This window comes from Toxorhynchites rutilus, chromosome 3 (genome assembly GCF_029784135.1).
Source record: "Toxorhynchites rutilus septentrionalis strain SRP chromosome 3, ASM2978413v1, whole genome shotgun sequence".
Taxonomy (NCBI): domain Eukaryota; kingdom Metazoa; phylum Arthropoda; class Insecta; order Diptera; family Culicidae; genus Toxorhynchites; species Toxorhynchites rutilus.
The window spans coordinates 175,216,069-175,236,214 of NC_073746.1; the positions used below are offsets into that span (position 1 = coordinate 175,216,069).

The 20,146-nt window shown below is 38.7% G+C and overlaps 1 protein-coding gene across 3 annotated transcripts in view; it reads left to right on the forward strand.

Annotated features, from left to right (window-relative positions):
- Positions 1-751: 751 nt before the first annotated feature.
- LOC129775912 (uncharacterized) overlaps positions 752-20,146 on the forward strand; it is a 580,006-nt gene continuing 560,611 nt past the window's right edge. Inside the window, exon 1 of one of the 3 annotated variants that reach the window (XM_055781160.1) lies at positions 752-1,435. In XM_055781160.1, the coding sequence (XP_055637135.1) occupies positions 1,433-1,435 (3 nt within the window). In that variant the 5' untranslated portion in view covers positions 752-1,432. The remainder of the gene's footprint in view (positions 1,436-20,146) is intronic. The other 2 variants (XM_055781159.1, XM_055781161.1) reach the window with 2 other exon arrangements.

The following is a 20,146-nucleotide window of genomic DNA, read 5'->3' on the forward strand; positions in this document are numbered from 1 at the left end:
TAAAAGAAAAACAAATAATAGCAGCACCGTCGGCGCGCACGATTATGTTGATGCAAAAAGCCGGACAAAACAAAGCACCTAATAATGTTTGTTTGCAGCAAACATTAGCTCGAAAGTAATTTTCTGAGCTAAATAGAGTCAAGCCGGCAGAGATTTTGTTTCATTGGGGATTTGGGTGTTTTTGCAGCCTAATGAAGCGTGTCATGAGTCAAAAGGTATCAATGTTGCATTCTGGCGAGATTGTTGGTCTATGGAGAGATTGATATATTGTGACCGGGAATATGATCTTTTCTAGTTTTCGTTCAAAATGATCAGCAAATTAACAGTCCGTAGCAGATCAACGGATCGACTTCTAACAACCACCCCAAATACAAGGGCCCCAGCACTGAGTTCCAGCACACCACCACAGCGGCAAACACTCGCGTGTTCGTCCAGCAAGGTCGCCCGCCATAAAATTGCAATGTTTTGATCAATTTTTTATGGCAACACGCTGCACGCTCCCGGGACTCTCAATGCTCTTGCGAGACAACTACACAGAGAGAGTATTTGCGTAATGCGCTATGCAATTTCCATCGCTACCAGGTGAGTTTGATCTTGGCGTATCGACTCAAGGTGTGGAGCGGTGTATTCGCGGGAACACCGGGCGAAGTGTTTTGCACTTTGGAGTCAGCTTTTTTTTGCATCGTTATTTCGGAGAGTGACTCTGTGGATGGGTTGCAGTTTCGCCTACACTGCAGCAGCAGCAGCAGCGGTTCCCTTCGCCAAATGCAACGGATCCGGTAGATCTTGCAGATTTTTGCAGTATATCGTGAGCACGAGAAATACCTTCCAATTCAGTCTTTCTCGAGACTTGGAGTCGTGCACAAGTGCTTTCCTTTTAGGTAGTAGATATTTGTGTTTGTGTGTATTGACGCAGAACGGGGAAAACCACAACGAAGACGAAGAAGAAGAACAGGAGAAGGTGTTTTATGAGGAAAATAAAGCTTTATAGCTGCAACATTCGAGCTTATAGATATTGGAGAAAATTCGTCTAAAAATTGGGTGAATGCAAAGAAGGAAAGTCTTTCACCTTGGCGCGTAAACGGATCAATAGGAGTATTGTTTCTCAGTGTGAAATTCAACTGTTCTCAAAGTGCATTTTATCGTGAATTAAAATATTCTGAAAACAAGTGATCCCATTCCAATATTTTCAATGCAATAATCCTACATTGCAAGTGCAAGTGGTGAAATACAGTGCAAGATCTGAAAGATTCGGGCAAAGAGTTACTTAATTTCGCGAAGGTGTGAACGCGAGGCAGATTCTAGCAAACCAACCATCGTTGAACAGGGCTTTGTTGGCTGCAGCTGTTTTGTGGATTTAGCTGATTGAGAGACTTCCGCGAATATTTTTTTTCGCTGCTCGGATTGTGGCGAACAGCAGCCATGGTGATGAATGGTGAGTGAGAAAACGATGATCGCAATTTATTAGAAAACATGACGGGAGTAATTTCGCATCTCATCACAAAGCAAGTTTTTTTTTTGCTACTAAAACGCTTTTTCCAGCGCGATACCGCGCTTGAACTAGCGATTGAAGACAAGACTGTGTAAAAAGAAGACGCCAGCAGACGAAGCGAAGTTCAACAAACGCGACATTTCTTTTGCACTAACGGCAGCAGCTTTTGCCTTAGTCTTAGGGTCCAGCTTGTTGTGTTGTACCCAGCATCCTAGCTCAGAATGGCGCATACGATTATATTTACCGCACACTGTTAGCGAAACGGCACAAGTTCAGCACAGAAACTTCATGCGAAAAAAATGGAACTTAGATGAAGGGGATTGGGGTATGGATACTTTGCCTTGTGACCTTAGTTTTCATTCACTCTCGTTGTTTTTTTTTTTGTTTTGGATCATGTGTGCTTTCTCTCAACAGTGTGATGTTTTTTATAAATTTGTTTGTCTCAGCTGATTATTCCGGCAGGAGAGCTTTAGTTTAGTTTGATTTGTTTTATTGTTTTTTTGTTAACTTGTTGTTGGCTCTCATGACAAATGAAAAAAAAAATAAAGGAATGGTTTTCAATACACAAATGCAACGCTATCTTCAAACCTATTCGAGTATATAGGATTTATTCGAATTTCAATCATAATTCGACATACAGACATAAATGATGAAAACGTAACGTTTTGAATATGATAGAAAATAATTTGGTTACCTGACAATCAAATTCATTTTTACGTATCTAACATTATGGAATTTATGAGTTTTCTGTAACGAACCCCATATAAAATGCATAAAAATTGCATTTGCCCAAGAACGGCATATACAATTGATGGAATTGTCGTATATCGATAATTGAGCGTAAGAAACGAACAGGAGTCGACCCACAACAGCGTATTCTAGGGCTTGATTAATTACATAGCTTTACGGTCAGGATTCCAAGGGTGCGTAGGAAGAAACCCGCTCCGGGACAATTAGCCCACGCAAGACGACAGTAATGGGTAGGTTCTGCCCACGTTCATGACTAACATTGTTACGACAAAGAATAATATTGAATACTGAAGAATTTCCATGTATTGCTGAATGGACAGTTCAGCGCAGATTTGTTCGAAACTCTACCACAGTCGACTCACAAAAGTCACAAAAGTCACAAACAAAAAAGAACTGCTTATATCATAGGTATTAAGAGGCCTGACGGAACATTTATCTCGGGAATTATGCGGCCGATTTAGCTGAATTTTTTATCTAAATCGGCCGTATAAATCCCGAGATAAAAGTTCCGTAATATGTAAAAAGGTACACTTAAAATGTATTCTCTAACGCGATTTTCCAAAATTGCAAAAACTGGCAAAATGGTGGCTATATGATTTGTTTTTTTTTTTTCAAATTTTATATAAAATCGAAAAAACAAAACAATCGCTACGCGGTAGAAAACACATTATCTTTTTTTGGTTTTCTTAGTGTCAGGACCAGAAAAAAACTCCAACTAGTTACATAATCTTTTAAAATCTGAAACTTTTTTACATAATATATCAGCCATTCCATGCCAAATCGATACTGGTTCTCTGATTTTCGTGAAAATTGATGGTTTCGTTCCTTATTGCAAAATATAGAACCCGTATTTTTTTTTATTTTTCCACGAGGCTACCCATTTCCGTTGTAGGGTCTAAAAAATCAAACTTTCCTTTTTTTCCATAATTGCCTTTTAGCAAACATTCGACATATAAAATTAAAGCCAATTAGCTAGTCTTCTTCTGTGCTCCCATGGGCGAGTGGTTAGCGTCAAAACTGACATTCCGGGGGTTCGGATTCGATTCCCGTTCTGGTCGGGGGAATTTTTCGTCAAATAAATTTCTTGCTCTGTTGTCACGCGTATTCTAGAGCTTTCCACTCAGAATGTATTTAAGGCGTACTATTTGGCATAGAAATCTGAACTAATTGCTAATAACAATGACGCAAGCAATACTCAACGGAGAAGTTCCTCTTGGGACGTTCTTTTTTTTTTTTTTTGGATTTTGTTCTAATCATCGAAATTGATTCAAGTCTCAGCGTATAACATGATAGTCGAAAATTAGAAGTTATAATGAGTACAGGCAATCCTATTTTTGTGCGAGGGATAGGGATCGCAACAAAATTTTGCACGAAACTTCACCAGTAGCTTTAAAAAATAGTATTTGAAAAAAAAATAAATGTTTTATGCGGTAGATGGGGATAGGGGAGTGCTATGAGATAAATATTGATGATAAAAAAAGAAAATGGCCGAAAACTTTTTCAATTACAGTAAAACCTGTTTTTGTGCGAATTTTTTTGTGCGATTTTCTGTTCTTGTGCGGTTTTTTTTGTGCGGTATATGAAAAGAACGACGAAGTTATCGTCCATTTAGTTCTTTTTTCGATGGTTTATACACATTTCAGTGCGAAAAAACCATATTTGCGTCTCAATTATTCACTTTTGAATTCATTCCCCTCCTCCCATCAAATGCTCTAAGTGTTTCTAAGTTTTTGCATGACATGATTTCTAATAGCAACACGTTTCGACATGCAACCAAAAGCACAAAACAGCCACGCTCAACCGAAAAGGCAAACTGTCCCATCGCAAAGCAGGGAAACCAACGGAAATTGAACAGTGAACGGTGTGGATTTGAGTTATTTTCTTGGGGGAAACTTTTGTTATGCGGTCCCTATCTACCGCACAAAAAAAGTTGTTTTTCAAAATGTGTACCGAACACGATTTATTAAAGTTTTGCACGATTTTTTTTGCGGTTCCTATCCCCCGCACAAAAAAAGGTTTGCCCAACCTTTCAGTAAGTGTAATTTTTTTTCAAAGAAGATATTTATTTCAATTTGATATGACGATCATCTGAATTGGTTCACTAGTTCGAAAGTTTTGATTTTTTTGAAAGAAGTCTTTTTTGGAAAAAACAAGGGGAAAATGAATTATCAGACTAAATTTGTAGTTAGTTTCTGTGAAAAAGTATTCTACAAAGAAATGTTTTAGGAGAGATTTTTTTTCCGTGCATGAAAGGAAACAAAGGGCAATGAATACTGCGACAACGGGTGGTATGTTTTGTACATGATAAGTTTGAATTATAAACACTGTGTTTGTTCATGATGTGAGAAACGCGTGTTATCTGTACATGTTTATGTTTGTGCATCATTGGGCGTGTTTTGGATGAACATTGAACAGTAGCGAAAAGCATGTTCGTGTACAACAAAAACATGTAATTTGAACATCGCGTGCACATGTGTAGGGGAACCGCGGGTAAGACGGACAGTTGGGGTATGATGGACCGGTGGTTGATTTGTATAGTTGCATTATTTTGCATGCTATTCTAGATTCCTATCCTATGAGAATGAATACTGATCAAAAGTGGAATAGGGAAACAAAAACCGAAAATCAAACATGATTCCGCGTGTTTTTGTAGTTTTTGCGGCTTCGATATTAAGCATTTTGAGTGGTTTAATTGCAAAATTGAATTCGCTGATGGTTATATTTCGGTTTGTGAGTTGACAGAGAAGCGATATTAGGTATGGTATTAGGGATATTAGGTTTCTGGACGCACAAACACTGAAAAGAGCGAAATTATTCCTCTCGCGAGCGATAAACTTCTACGCTTCGTATAATATTGACTAGTCCATATCCCCCCCACATGTCCATTATACCCGCATCGATAAAAATGTTCTACTTTTCGGCTTGTTTTAATTTCAGTAAAAAACATGGAAAAACAAATTTTTATGAAAAACTTGGCCAATTATTTCGAAAACCAGTATATTGATCTGTAAGAAACTGCTTTTGAGTTTTGGAAAACGTGAATTTCCAAAGATATAACTGAAGTTTTCCTTAACATGTCCGTCTTACCCCCATCTCCCCTAAGTGTTTTTAGGAAGACTGTCCCCACCTATGTATTTGTCCGAGACATCTATAGGGGAAATAGCAAAACAAGTAATCAATGGAAAGAACAAAACAGCTCGCATGTTTTTCAATGTAATAAGCAGCATTTTTTTTATCCCATTTATTTATTCAAGGCTCATTAGCATTTTAGATGTAACAGAGCCGAATTTTAATCGTGTACATGTCACATGGTTATCATATCTATAATTAGCACATTACACAGTTGTCATTCGCCAGTATTCCTTCTATACCATTTACATATGGTAAGAACATTCTTTCTGTTCTTCCATTATCCAGTTGGACCACCGGACAGCGGAGACAGTTGATTGATCATTGTTGAGTTATTTATAGAACAGCAGCCCGATGTGTATTGCAGAGCAGAGCAGTTGTATGGATGAATCGATCTTACTTCGACCGTGGATCGATCTCCATCGCTGATGATTGTTGCGTGGACGTAGCTATTCTGTAACAACACAAAGATGGTCAATGAGGGCCCTGAGTTTTGAACTCACGATCGATCGCTTACTAGGCGAACGCGCAACCAATGTGGCTACGGAGACCCCCTATAATAAGCAGCATTCTTCCATTCCATTCAATTCGAGAGTTAGCTTACATGATATAATGTCTTTCTCGATGTCACGTTGCATCGGAAGAACGACGACTATATAATGGGGAGGGTAGAAGATACAGAATTGTGTCTTCACTTCACTTCTCTCGTTTGCTTTTTGTGGAGTGAATACCGTTTGCTGACGAGCGTCGAGTGGGAATGAATTGTCTTTCTCAAGACATGGAGAGGAGTTAGGGTGAAGTTTTCTAACATGGACCCTTTCCAGAGCTAGAGGTGAATGAATTGTACAAGTTTAAAGGTGTTGAGGGTTCTTTGTTTTCGAAGTGTCGAGACCAGAGAGACCCTAGCTGTTTACATAATTTTTTGAAAGTTGATACATGAGGCCTTGTTAAACGCGGTTCGTATTCCTAGTGAACAACATAAAGAATTTGATGATTTGTGAGTGAATGCATTAATGACCAAAGGCATATTTTCGTGTCTATCTATTTCCCTCCTAGTTTTGCCAAAAAACATTCTTATGAGAAATTTTAAAATATTGCAAAGTCATTTATTGATAAACTCGACCCTTGAATTGAAACCCATATTTACAGGGACTTTAACCAAAATACAATTGATTTCATTGTAGACGAGGACAACGAATCTATCTTACTCCCGATTGTAGGCGAAATGAAACACTGCAACTTATTTTCGATAAAACAAGCCAATTAGGTCTATGTCAAATCAATCCTATTCCAAATGAACTAAATTGTAATAGCGCATACATAATTTCTAAAGCATCTAAAGCACTTGGCTTCATACTTCGCTCGACCAAGGACATTTATTGCATGAATGCTTTATACTGTGCCCTGGTTCTCTCATTACTGGAGTACGCATCTATCGTTTGGGCACCTTACTACCAAAACGGTATTCTACGTGTGGAAGCTGTCCAGCGGAAGCTCATGAGGATTGCCTTGCGCCATCTACCGCGGAGTAATCCTCAGAATCTCCCCAGCTATGAGAATCGCTGACGCGAATGAACTTTCAGTTTCAAAGCTTCTATAGTACAAAAATATTAAGTGATTGACTCATGCAATCCCGGGGTACTTTTGAATCCGCATGTATTTCTGCACTACGGGAAATGTTTGGTACAAAAGCGGGTACGAATAAAACGCATTGGCTCGGTCATTTAACCATTTGAGTGCGGAGCAAAGTATGCCAAAAGGCGAATGAGTGACATTTTTAAAATTAATCGAAAAATGGATGAACAATAAGCGATGGGAATCTAGACTTAATCAATATGTACCCCCAATATGTTCCCGAGATACAAAATTCGCTCGCGCTCCTCCGCACTCAAAGGCATTGGCATTGGGACATATCCCTTCATATCATCAGCTCACTGAACTTCCACGCATACCGTTTGATGCTTAGACAAAATGTTGATAACCATTTGCTGCGATAACGTGGATTGATTTAATAATATGGATTCAACGAGAATATCAAGATCGAAATTGATTGCCTGAAGTTCATCCAAACAAGCAAATTCCATTATTACAAAACGTATAAAAAAATCCATAGAATAACTCTTTTCGTTTCTGATATATTTATTTGTTTCCATTTTTTCCGATTACGACAACTATACTAATGTCTAAAACTTTGTAACAGAAGCGTCTGCTTCCTCTGTTGAAGCAACACCAGGGCCCTACGATCTTCTGGCCGGATCTAGCTCCGTGCCACTATTCCAAGGATGTCCTGGAGTGGTACGAAGCCAACGGGTTCACTTTCGTACCCAATAACATGAACCTCCAAACGTATTAACCATTTAGACCCATCGAAAAATACTGGGCTATTATGAAGCAGGCACTACGGAAGCATCCTGAGGAGGTCGAATCTGAGGAAGACATGAAGAAAAAGTGGGTTTCCGTAAAGAAGAAGCTGCAGCCAGATGTTGTACAGAACCTTATGAGTGGAGCTAAATCTAAAGTGAGAGCATACTGTTATGATATTGACGTTGAATGAAATAAATATGCCAAAAGTTTACTGATGGGTTATATTTTATTGTTTGAAAGTTTGAAAAGCATCGGTCAACAAGGTAATTTTCTACAGTGTTTTTTTCCGAGGTGCAATTTGATGTGCTTCGCTTATTCGGTAGCCACCTAAAGGGTGTGTCACATCAAATTGCATCACGGAAAAAACGCTGTAGAAATTTAATTTTTAGGAATTATATCTTCAGCTTTGGTTTTATAATCAGATAAGAGTGTATAGATCACGTTGGCCATGCTTCACTGTCAATTTTTCGTAAATTTGGAAAAATGTCGTCGAACGAAAAAGAGCGTCGTGAATTAATCTTGTACACTCATTTCGAGAATCCGGAGTTGTCACATCGGGACATCGGTAGGATGCTCGTCCAATCCACGGAATCGTCCAATCCACGGTCAGCAGAGTACTAAAACGATACTTCGAGAACCTAACCATCGACCGGAAGGTGAAGAACGGCAAAAATGGATGCTCCGTCAGTGAAAAAGATCACAAGCGCGTAGTTAAGCAGTTTAGACGTGATCCGAGAAGTTCGGTCCGGGATGTCGCCAATAAGCTGAATTTGTCAAGTTCATTCGTCCAGCGAACCAAGCAGCGGGAGGGCCTGCGTACATACAAGGTTCAGAAGGCTCCTAACCGCGACGAAAGGCAAAACATGGTGGGGAAGACGCGAGCCCGGAAGCTGTACACCGAAATGCTGACGAAGCCGCATTGCCTGGTAATCGACGACGAAACCTACGTCAAAGTGGACTTTCGTCAGCTGCCGGGCCTGTTGTTCTTCTCCGCAGAGGACAAATTCAGCGTTCCGGAGGAGATTCGCAAGCAGAAACTATCCAAGTTTGCCAAAAAGTACATGGTGTGGCAAGCGATCTGCTCTTGCGGAAAGCGGAGCGCCCCCTTCGTGATGACCCCTTCGTGATGAGTGCCTACAGAAGCGCTTACTACCACTATTGAAGCAGCACGAGGGCCCGACCATCTTCTAGCCGGATCTCGCTTCGTGCCACTATTCAAAGGACGTGTTGGAGTGGTACGAAGCCAACGGGGTCACCTTCGTGCCAAAGGAAATGAACCCGCCCAACGCGCCGGAGCTTCGCCCAATAGAGAAATATTGGGCGATTATGAAGCAGGCCCTCCGGAAGAACCCAAAAGTTGTCAAATCGGAGGCGGACTTCAAGAGAAAATGGATTTCTGTTCAAAAAAAACTACAACCTGACGTTGTACAGAACCTTATGGACGGGGTAAAGAGGAAGGTGCGAGCATACGGGCTTGTGATTAAAAAGAAAATGCCAAAAGTTGTTTAATAGTTTTTATTTTACTGTCTAAAATTTTCAAAAGGATCGGTCTACTGGGCGAATTTCTACAGCGTTTTTTCCGTGATGCAATTTGATGTGACACACCCTTTAGTCGCAGTTCTGTGCGCTTCGTATTTGAGGAATTTCTCTTGAAATTTAGTCTATTCGATATCTCGGATAAAGCATGAGTTTGAACGTCTGTTCATATATTCTAGAATAGGCGAACAGATATTTGGTTTAATTTCGGCGATTAAATCGCATAGAAATTACTTTGTTGTTTGGGAGCAAAGTAATTAATGGTGGATAACGATTTACAATGCTCTGCTTACCAAAGCTGATGCACCTTCTCTCTTTCTGCTCTTGAAGGGGAAATACCGAGTTATTTTTTCTTTAAGTTCCTCCAAATTTTGTGGCTTATTAACATAGCAACGATCCTTCACGTACCCTCAGAGGAAGTAATCGACGACGAGAAATGTTGAAATTTTTACCATAAAGGCCAAAGTTTTATTAAGGTTTCGGTTGCTCGAGTAACACGATTCCACTAAAAATACATGTTCTAGTAAATTGTACATCTTGACACTAAAAACAACCGGTCAGATTGAAGGAGTAGCTGAATATTATCGTCCCGAAGTGGGGAATGCAGTGTTACCATCAACGGAGCGAAAAAAAAATGAAGGGAGGCTATTCGATTTATTTGCTTGAGTGTTTAATCTGAAAGACCCTTTTTTTCTAATGAAGAAAAATGAACTATTTTCATAAAAAAAACAGTTTGCTCTCTTGCACAGCAAACGAGTATTACCAACTGAGGAAAATACCACTACGTTTGATAGCTATAGCTTATTGCAGTGCATTGACATGAGAAAACAAATTGTGACGTATGGCCAGCATGTGTATTGTTCTCGCGAGGGCAATAGTGAATTATTCATGAACTGCAACTGCATCTTCTATTGATTCTACCAAACCACAAAAACCATCTTGGTGGCACCAAACCGACCTTTTTCCGTTCTGCTAAAATTCTAAAATTCCGAGATATTCTAAAATAATATCCGAAGTTTCATAGTTGCACGTAAACGATGCGATCTGCTTCTTGTAATGAACACTTTTGACCTAGGATTACGGTAGGCTATCTGTTGCATATTTATTTGGATATGTTTGGAAAATTCCATTATTAAACTCTTTAATAACAGTTTGGTTGTACTTTTACTATAAATTTCCTAGTACTTCTACCAGAACTCGTCCTTATAATATCAAATTATTTTCAGACTCAATTCTCGTTCGAGATTTTTCAATCACTTACAATAGCATGTTTCTCCCTCACATGGAATACATGTTTGATACATAAAATATAATGAAATTATGACATCTGAAATCGGACGTTTTTTCCTAGAGTTGCTTGATTTGTTCTCGAGTTATGCAAAAACTTGTGTTTCATTTGTATGGAAGCCCTTCCCTTAGAGAGGGGGATGAAAATCGTACCACAATAAAAAACATTACTTGTCTCCTAGAACCTCCACATGCCAATTTTGGTTCCGTTTGCTTGCTTAGTTCTCGAGTTATGCAGAAATTTGTGTTTCATTTGTATGGTAGTAATTTTATTTTGTAAATTATTTATTTATTTATTTACTGTGGTTTTTTATGGTACTTCCTTCCGTTCCAGAGGAGAAAGGAGTGTCAAACCACCATAAAACATTTATTGCTCCCTACAACCTCCAAATGCCAAATTTGGTTCCATTTGCTTGATTAGTTCTCGAGTTATGCAGAAATGTGTGTTTCATTCCTATGACAGTCCAAGGGGCAACATTTATTGCATCCTAAAACCTCCACATAGAGTGTTGAATAACTTTAGAAATGTTTCTTACCCCCTAAAACTTCCACATGCCGGATTTGGTTCCGTTTGCATGATTAGTTCTTGAATTATACAGAATTGTATGCTTCATTTGTATGGCAGCCCCTCCCTTTCGGAGAGAGGGGAGGAGTGTCTATTCACCATAGAAACGTTTCGTGTCCCCTATAACCTTCGCATGCCGAATTTGGCTCCATTTGCTTGATTAGTTTTCGAGTTATGCATAAATTTGTGTTTCATTTGTATGGCAGCTCCCCCTTAGAGAGAGGGGAGTGTCTAATCACCATAGAAACATTTATTGCATTCTAAAACCTCCACATGCCTCATTTGATTTCATTTACTTGATTAATTCTCGAGTAATCTAGAAATTTGTGTTTCATTTGTATGGCAGCCCTCCCTTAAAGATGGGGAGAAGTTTCCAACCACCATAGAATCATTTATTGCACCCTAGAACCTCCACATCACATGCCAAATGTCGTTCCATTTTTTTGATTAATTCACGTGTAATGTAGAAATTCGTGTTTCATTTGTATGGCAGCCTCCTTCCTCGCTCCCCTTAGAGAGGGGGTGGAGTGTCTAATCACCGTAAATACATTTTTTGTACCCTGAAACCTCCACATGCCAAATTTGGTTTAATTTGGTTGATTAATTCTACAGTTATGCAGAAATTTGTGTTTCATTTGTATGGCAGCCCCCCTAAGAGAGGAGGGAGGAGTATCTAACCACTATAGAGTCATTTATTGCACATGCCGAATTTCGTTTCATTTTCTTGATTAATTCTCGAATAATGTAGAAATTTGTGTTTCATTTGCATGACAGCCCCCCTTTAGAGAAGGGTGAGGGATCTCGTACTATCATAAGAACATTCCCCGACCCCAAAAACTCCTACATACCAATTTTCATGTCGATCGGTTCAGTAGTTTCCCAGGCCGTAGGAATCGGACAGACAGACACACAGAAATCCATTTTTATATATATATATAGATTTAAAAACTGCCGAGGCGAGATGAACGATTTGCCACGTCAAGGACGACCATTCATCTCTTCAACTGATAAAAACATCGAAAAAATAAAAGGAATGGTGCTCGGAAATTATCATTTAAGTTTGAGAGAGCTAGCCCGTTAATTCAATATATCTCACGAGACCATTCGTCATATTTTGGTTGATATTTTGGTCATTAGAAAAGTCGCAGCACGACTAGTGCCAAAAAAGCAATTTTTTTTTCCAAAAAAAATCATCGCAATCAAGAGGCTGAAAACATGCTTTACCTCTAATCATTTTGTTCTAATCCGCACGCAGATCGGTTTCATCATTCAAAATTTAAGATGATTTGGGAGCTTTTCTCTGCGAGGACTTTCCCATGATTGATTTGCTTTAACGACTTTTGCAATTATCAAATCAATTCTCTTTCGCTCGTTTCCAGTATCCGGAAATGTCTTGTTTCTCTACGCAGTTGAAGTTCTCCGACCTTCTCCGTAGAGTGTGCAATAAATGTTTTGACATCTCTCGTTTTAAAACGAGCAGTTTTGCTCTTTCGGACTCAACAAATATTCTATTAGAATCACTATGGAATAGTTTTCTAAAATCTAGCCCCTGAGTCGCTTATGTGGAAATGTAATTTAATTTCAATTTAGTTTCAATGACAATCTTCCATGCATCCCATTGTTGATGACTGAATCAAATCATCACCTCCAATATCTCTGCGTATGTTTATTTAATATTGCAGAAAATTGTCTATGATTTGCCCAAGTGCAAATGTAGCTACATTCCAGACCTGTAATATCATGCACTAAAACGATTTTGGTTACCATCATGTTTGGAAATGACTCATGACAACTTATTTGAAAATCTTGATGGAACTAGAATACAGAAAAGGTCAAGTAACAACATTATTCCATTTCATATGAGTATTTGGTAAAGTCTTGAATTTAAATCAATTTAACTGTGATTGTTTGGCAATCTACTTTGTTTATATTCCGCTCGAACGAATTATATAATTCTTAATCGGATATATTTGCGATTGGCCAGGTTTTAAACTTTGTTTTCGTTCCATTCGTTGCCACTTTCAACGATAATCATTGAGCTGGAACTTACACTGCAAGGTCAATCCTTTCCCCCATCGGTAGTCTGTCATCCATCATGCCAAAGTCGTTAAAATGTCATTTCTAGGATTCGTCTGGTTACACTTTCATACTTTTGCAAAACCTTCCAGTAGCAGCTGGAAGCTACCTCGCTTTTTCGACTGTCCCAGCTGTACCTGGGACGCGGTTGTTACGATTGTTGACCCTTCCACGGTGTGTTTTGTTTTACGAGAAGCCCCACCAGAAACTAGTTGAACGCTGCTGTGTTGTGCAGGAGAACCATTTCAGCTAATTCGCTTGCTCTTTAATCTTTCGCGGTGGAAACAGTCAGAAACTCTGAAAACTGGTTTGACTCTCAGAGGTTTAGCATGCTCCCCGGTGCTCGGTGAATACAACCAAATGTTGTTTACTTCTACACACTCTCGTCTCTCGGCTCAACAACATCTTAAATTGCAACTAAATTGCGATAAATAAACATGTTTTCCAATATGTACTAGGAGATAGCTTGGAAATTGCTGCGATTGTTGGTGATCGCTGGATGGTTTGGTTATCTTGCATTTTCAGCTATCTTCCAGTTCCAATTCTTCTCTATCGCTTGTGTTTTTTTTAAGGAACTGACTTAGTTGTAGTTTTGATTTTAAAGACTTTTCCAAATGAAAACATTTTGAAAGACGGGTTGTTTCTGAAAATTGTTTAAGTTTACAAAGCAGTGTATTTTGTTTACATTTGCGAAACTTTATGTCAACTCAATCTAGTGGAAGAAATCGAAGCAATGCTTTCGGTGGATTTTGAGATAGAAATTTTTAAAAATTATATAATCATTAATCTTGCGTCTGACAAAAAAACGGAAAGATATTAGAGGGAGAAACTGTGTTCAATAATTCGAGAGCATAGCAATCTAATCGATATTATCTGTTGCTTGCAAAGTGAACTCTTCAATTAGTTCTGGATAATATGCCCTTTGCACATTAAATAGAAGCCAATCTCCAAGTAGTTTGGAATTTCTTCGAACTGGATGAAAAAGATGCTTTCGACAAAAAATTTCGCTTAGATTTTTTGAGAAATTGAAGGAGAACTATTCATCATTCGAGCGTTATCCTGTACCGAAACCCTGTTTCTGATATTATTGCTTGCAATTTTTAAAATTTGTGTTTCAAATTTGTGCTTCGGATGCATTCGAACTGTTATGAGTATTGACAAAATGATTGAATCCAGCATTCGAGTCAAACTTTACACACGTCGGGTAGTGCTGGCCCAAGCTTGATCATAAAGTCAGTATAATCTTCCGTCTGGGTTTTTAAATATTGTAGTTAAAATTATATGTCGGTAGAAGAACAAAGGTCATGCAAAATTTATCTTGTCAATGTTTCAATGCATTCCCATCTATGTATTGCGGTAGAAACAAACGGTGTTAGCCTGAAAACACATAAAAAATCACACAAATTCTCAACTTCAGACAATCAGTAGTATACAGTTCCCTATTTCTCAGGCAACACGTTTGTTCTATACTGAATTTGAAAGATATCTCCACAACATACCGCAAGAGTGAGAACTTTAATTTGATTTTTATTTCCACTCGACCTCTCGGATGATGGAGGTGGAGTAGTCCCCACAACGCAGATGCTCCTTTGGGACGAGAAAAAGTGCTACCATCTAGTTGTAAATCTAGATGATCATACTTTATGGCGCTCGCGCTGATTAATTTTAATTGAAATGTCAAGATTGTGCCTTGTTTTATGATCGGGAACAACGCGACCGAGTGCGACCCTGAGAGTGTGTTTCCACAGGCCCCCGCCACCGTCTGGTTCCTCGCGTTTCACCAAAAAAAAAAAAGACTGCTGGCTGGTGCAATGGTATTGGTGCATACAACCAACCGCAACCGTCGTGTCGATCAGCGGTTGATTGTGGTTCGAATGTAGAAGGTCCACGGCAACCCGTGGTTCCTATCCCGGGTATGTCCCAGCAAGTGAGTCAATGGAACGGAGTGGCTCGACCGAGACGGCTGATGGGGAGTCAAATGAACATAATAAAAGTGAAAAACAATAAATTGGAGCAGGGCGTACCTTCGCATGGCATAAGTGTCGTTTTACTCAAGAAATCATATGATAAGTCAATGTACCAATTTGTTATTTCGTAACCAAGTTATTAAAAGTTATTAAAAGCGCATTTTTTATGGAGTATAATTTCAAACAGACCAATTTGTAGGAATTACCAATGATTTACATTTTACGCACTCAGAAAAAAAGCAATTAGCGGAACAAAGAACAGCATCGAAAATATCAGTATTTGTTGAAAGTTGATTGTTGTTAAGGGATTTCGCTTTGTTATGATTTGGATGATCATATTCCAGTTTTATCGCTGGAATAATTTCCATCGACTCTGACAGACTTTGAATGGCATAATATCATATATTACTAATAAATACACTTAGCTGAAAATGAAACATCCAAAAATGGCCGGCTGTGAATTTCAGTGCGGGCTATGGTGGCTGGGTTAGATTTTGATTATATGTCCCAAAACTATCGATTTTTGTGTGCGAACATCATTTGTTCCGAAATCTCCTCATGTCCCTTCCTCTTCATAATGCAAATATGGTACCCCACTAACCACGAGACGTCTGCATTCGTGGCACTTAGATTGTCACTCGCCAACATCTTTTTTGAGAAGTTTTCTTGTATCAAATTTATAGTTCAGATCAGTCACAATGTGATTATCAGTTGTTCCTTATGGTGTAAAGACTATATTTGAATCTGTCTTTGAGATACTCAATTGTAAGACAGCTATGAACCTATTTCTTATAACCAGACGTTTAGAAAAGTGCTTGAGAAATTCATTACTGTTGGAATTAATTAAAAAAAAAAGACATTCTAAAATACGTTGAAGAAGGTATTCTAGTCTAGAAATTTGAAAAAAATCGAAATTGTTTTCTTCATATTTCTGAAGTTTATATATTCAAGAATATACCCTTGAAAGGGTTTTTCTAAAACTCCATTATTTACCGAGCAATTTCAGTGATGCTCTATCTTATCTAGTACGGCATAGCGGCATCTTTACTGATTCACAATTCTCTTTTTTGTGTCAGATAACCAGAATAATCGTGTACGTCATTTTTTTTTGAACCCCCTCACTTCGTCAGCTTGTAACTATTCTAATTTAGATTTTTTTTTTCGTTTAGCTCGGTTATTGTTAAAAGATTAATAAACAAATAGTTTTTTTTGTTTAATTTTTTTCGAGCACGAAAAAACATGCGGAACTTGTGCCTCTACACTAGAGTACTTCCATAAACGACAACATTCATAGCGTCTTTCTAATCATTACTCTAATTATATAGCTTATATAGCAGTTACTTTCGGGAAAGTTTCAGTATGACCATTTACTATCGAGAAACGATCGATTGAACGAAAAAAAAATCGTAGTTTCGTAGACCAGAATTAATTTTGCACAAACTCAAATTATTGTTTGGTGGAAAAGAATTCGTTATTTTGTTTACCTTCAATTTACGAAAAGTAGGTAAAATAGATTTCAATGATATTTCTCCATTTTACAAATACTACAATAAGTAAAGGGTGTGTCACATCAAATTGCATCACGGAAAAAACGCTGTAGAAATTCGCCCAGTAGACCGATTCTTTTGAAAATTTTAGACAGTAAAATAAAAACTATTAAACAACTTTTGGCATTTTCTTTTTATTCATACTTCGAGCCCAAGCCCGTATGCTCGCACCTTCCTCTTTACCCCGTCCATAAGGTTCTGTACAACGTCAGGTTGTAGTTTTTTTTTTTAACAGAAATCCATTTTCTCTTGAAGTCCGCCTCCGATTTGACAACTTTTGGGTTCTTCCGGAGGGTCTGCTTCATAATCGCCCATTATTTCTCTATTGGGCGAAGCTGCGGCGCGTTGGGCGGGTTCATTTCCTTTGGAACGAAGGTGACCCCGTTGGCTTCGTACCACTCCAACACGTCCTTTGAATAGTGGAACGAAGCGAGATCCGGCCAGAAGATGGTCGGGCCCTCGTGCTGCTTCAATAGTGGTAGTAAACGCTTCTGTAGGCACTCCTTAAGGTAAACCTGCCCGTTTACCGTGCCGGTCATCACGAAGGGGGCGCTCCGCTTTCCGCAAGAGCAGATCGCTTGCCACACCATGTACTTTTTGGTAAACTTGGATAGTTTCTGCTTGCGAATCTCCTCCGGAACGCTGAATTTGTCCTCTGCGGAGAAGAATAACAGGCCCGGCAGCTGACGAAAGTCCGCTTTGACGTAGGTTTCGTCGTCCATTACCAGGCAATGCGGCTTCCTCAGCATTTCGGTGTACAGCTTCCGGGCTCGCGTCTACCCCACCATGTTTTGCCTTTCGTCGCGGTTAGGAGCCTTCTGAACCTTGTATGTACGCAGGCCCTCCCGCTGCTTGGTCCGCTGGACGAATGAACTTGACAAATTCAGCTTATTGGCGACATCCCGGACCGAACTTCTCGGATCACGTCTAAACTGCTTAACTACGCGCTTGTGATCTTTTTCACTGACGGAGCATCCATTTTTGCCGTTCATCACCTTCCGGTCGATGGTTAGGTTCTCGAAGTATCGTTTTAGTACTCTGCTGACCGATTGGAAAATTCCCAGCATCTTACCGATGTCCCGATGTGACAACTCCGGATTCTCGAAATGAGTGCGCAGGATTAATTCACGACGCTCTTTTTCATTCGACGACATTTTTCCAAATTTACGAAAAATTGACAGTGAAGCATGGCCAACGTGATCTATACACTCTTATCTGATTATAAGCGAAACCTGAAGATATAATTCCTAAAAATTAAATTTCTACAGCGTTTTTTCCGTGATGCAATTTGATGTGACACACCCTTTATTCCCAAACAGTGCCGAAAATATTCACATTCACGACATTCAAACGACGGCGAATTTCAGCCTACCTTGTTTTGACAACCTACTGCTCGAGCGAGAATTAGAAAAGATGAAACAATACTATCAATGAAAACGAGTGGAATGAACATCAACGGCAGCATGCTATGAAGTTCAATTTTTATAGCATTTTCCTTTTCGTCTTGATTTTTGAACCGTCAGAATTGAACACCATTGCGTGTTAGTGAGAATCAAAACATAAAAAAAAGTAGTAGGGTCTGAGCCTAGGGGCACGGACGGAAGTTCAGAACACTTGGTTATTATAAATGTATTTCTTTTCATTGTTTAGAAATCTGATAGTTTAACTCTTTTGAACCTCTAAATAGAAGCCCTGGAAAGAACTGTTTGTCATATGTACTCACATAAACCAAACGGTTTGTAGCGAACAAAGAAAGACAATAAGCTTCTGGAAATGATTAATGAATATCATTGGGACACATAACAGGGTGGAATGGTAGTTGAAGTATTTGTGAATCGTCATTGATTACATTAGATATGAAATGTATAGGGAAGAAACGAAAAAACAAGTTGAAAATACTTACGATTTCGTGATATTTTGAGGTAAAATACACATGAAATCATAAAGTTGGTTTATTTTTAATGGATAGCTATGGTATTGTGATTTCTTTCCATTGTCTTATTCTTATTATTAGGCATCGGTTTTTTTTTAACTTTTTCGGTGAAATAATGTTCGTTTGCAGACTATCACAATCAAGTCGTTTTGGTTATATTGCTCAATCCAGCATAGAAGGAATTGAGTCATTGAGAATTATGAATATGAGTCATGAAGAATATTAATATTTCATTCCGTTTGATTGTTGTGATGCGATGTTATGCCGATCTAAATAAGTCTTCACATGATAATCGCTGTTTCTTCCTAATTAATGAACGATCAATGTATGGGTGAAACTTTCCTCGTTGCTTTGATGAAATCTTGCATGAAGTTTGATTAATGCATGAAATCTTGCATCTGATTACTTCAACATCTTACTGATTTGTTAGATAGAACGAATAATGCACGCAATGTTGTGTTACATACAACCAGAGATGCCAACCTTCTTGATTTTTCAGGATTTCCCACACTTTTTAGCACGCTCCCTGATATCCTGACGAACACTCTATTTATCCTGATTTTTCTGAAATGATCCTGATTTTCCCTGATTTTTGTACTCTTTACATTATTCGTAATAAATATAGTGGTTTCCATGCCAAAGTTTTCTGTCATGGTAGTTCTCCGGTTCGCACTTGTATTTATCTTAAATTATGTTGAACTTTGTACTTAATTTTTTTTTATCTCTAAAATTTCATGAAACCAGATTGTCTGACGAAATTATGAGATTACAACGCGATTAAGTTTGAGGAACAACATTGCTTTATTGAGGATAATGTGTATGTAGATGTAGCCCCAGAGTTATTAATGTAGGAATACGTTTCAGAGTGTAAAATTACTCCAGAGAATTTTTTTGAATCCACAGTCTATATAAAAAGATTTTGTATGTAATTTGTTCGTCTGATTCAAAGTAGAATAAACTTTAATGATGAGACTATGGTATATATATTAGGCTGTCAAAAAAGTACTGCGGTATTTCCGCGAGGTGTCGTTGTAAGCGCGTAGTTCTAGTTGTATTCATTGTATCGAGTCATACTATAGCTTGTTGGAAAGGTATTTTTGCGCTTTAATATAGTCCTTGACAGTGTTTTGTTTGGGTAAGTCGTTCGTGAGTTATAGTGTCGCAAATATGGAGCAAAATAAAGAGAAAATCCGACATATTTTACAGTACTACTATGACAAAGGCAAAAATGCATCTCAAGCTGCCAATAAAATTTGTGCAGTTTATGGACCCGATACAGTTTCCATTTCCACCGCACAACGATGGTTTCAACGTTTTCGTTCTGGTGTAGAGGTCGTCGAAGATGCGCCACGCTCCGGAAGGCCTGTCGTCGAAAATTGCGACAAAATCGCTGAATTAGCCGAGAAAGACCGGCATAGTAGCAGCCGTAGCATCGGCCAAGAGCTGGAGATAAGTCATCAAACCGTTATTAACCATTTGAAGAAGCTTGGATTCACAAAG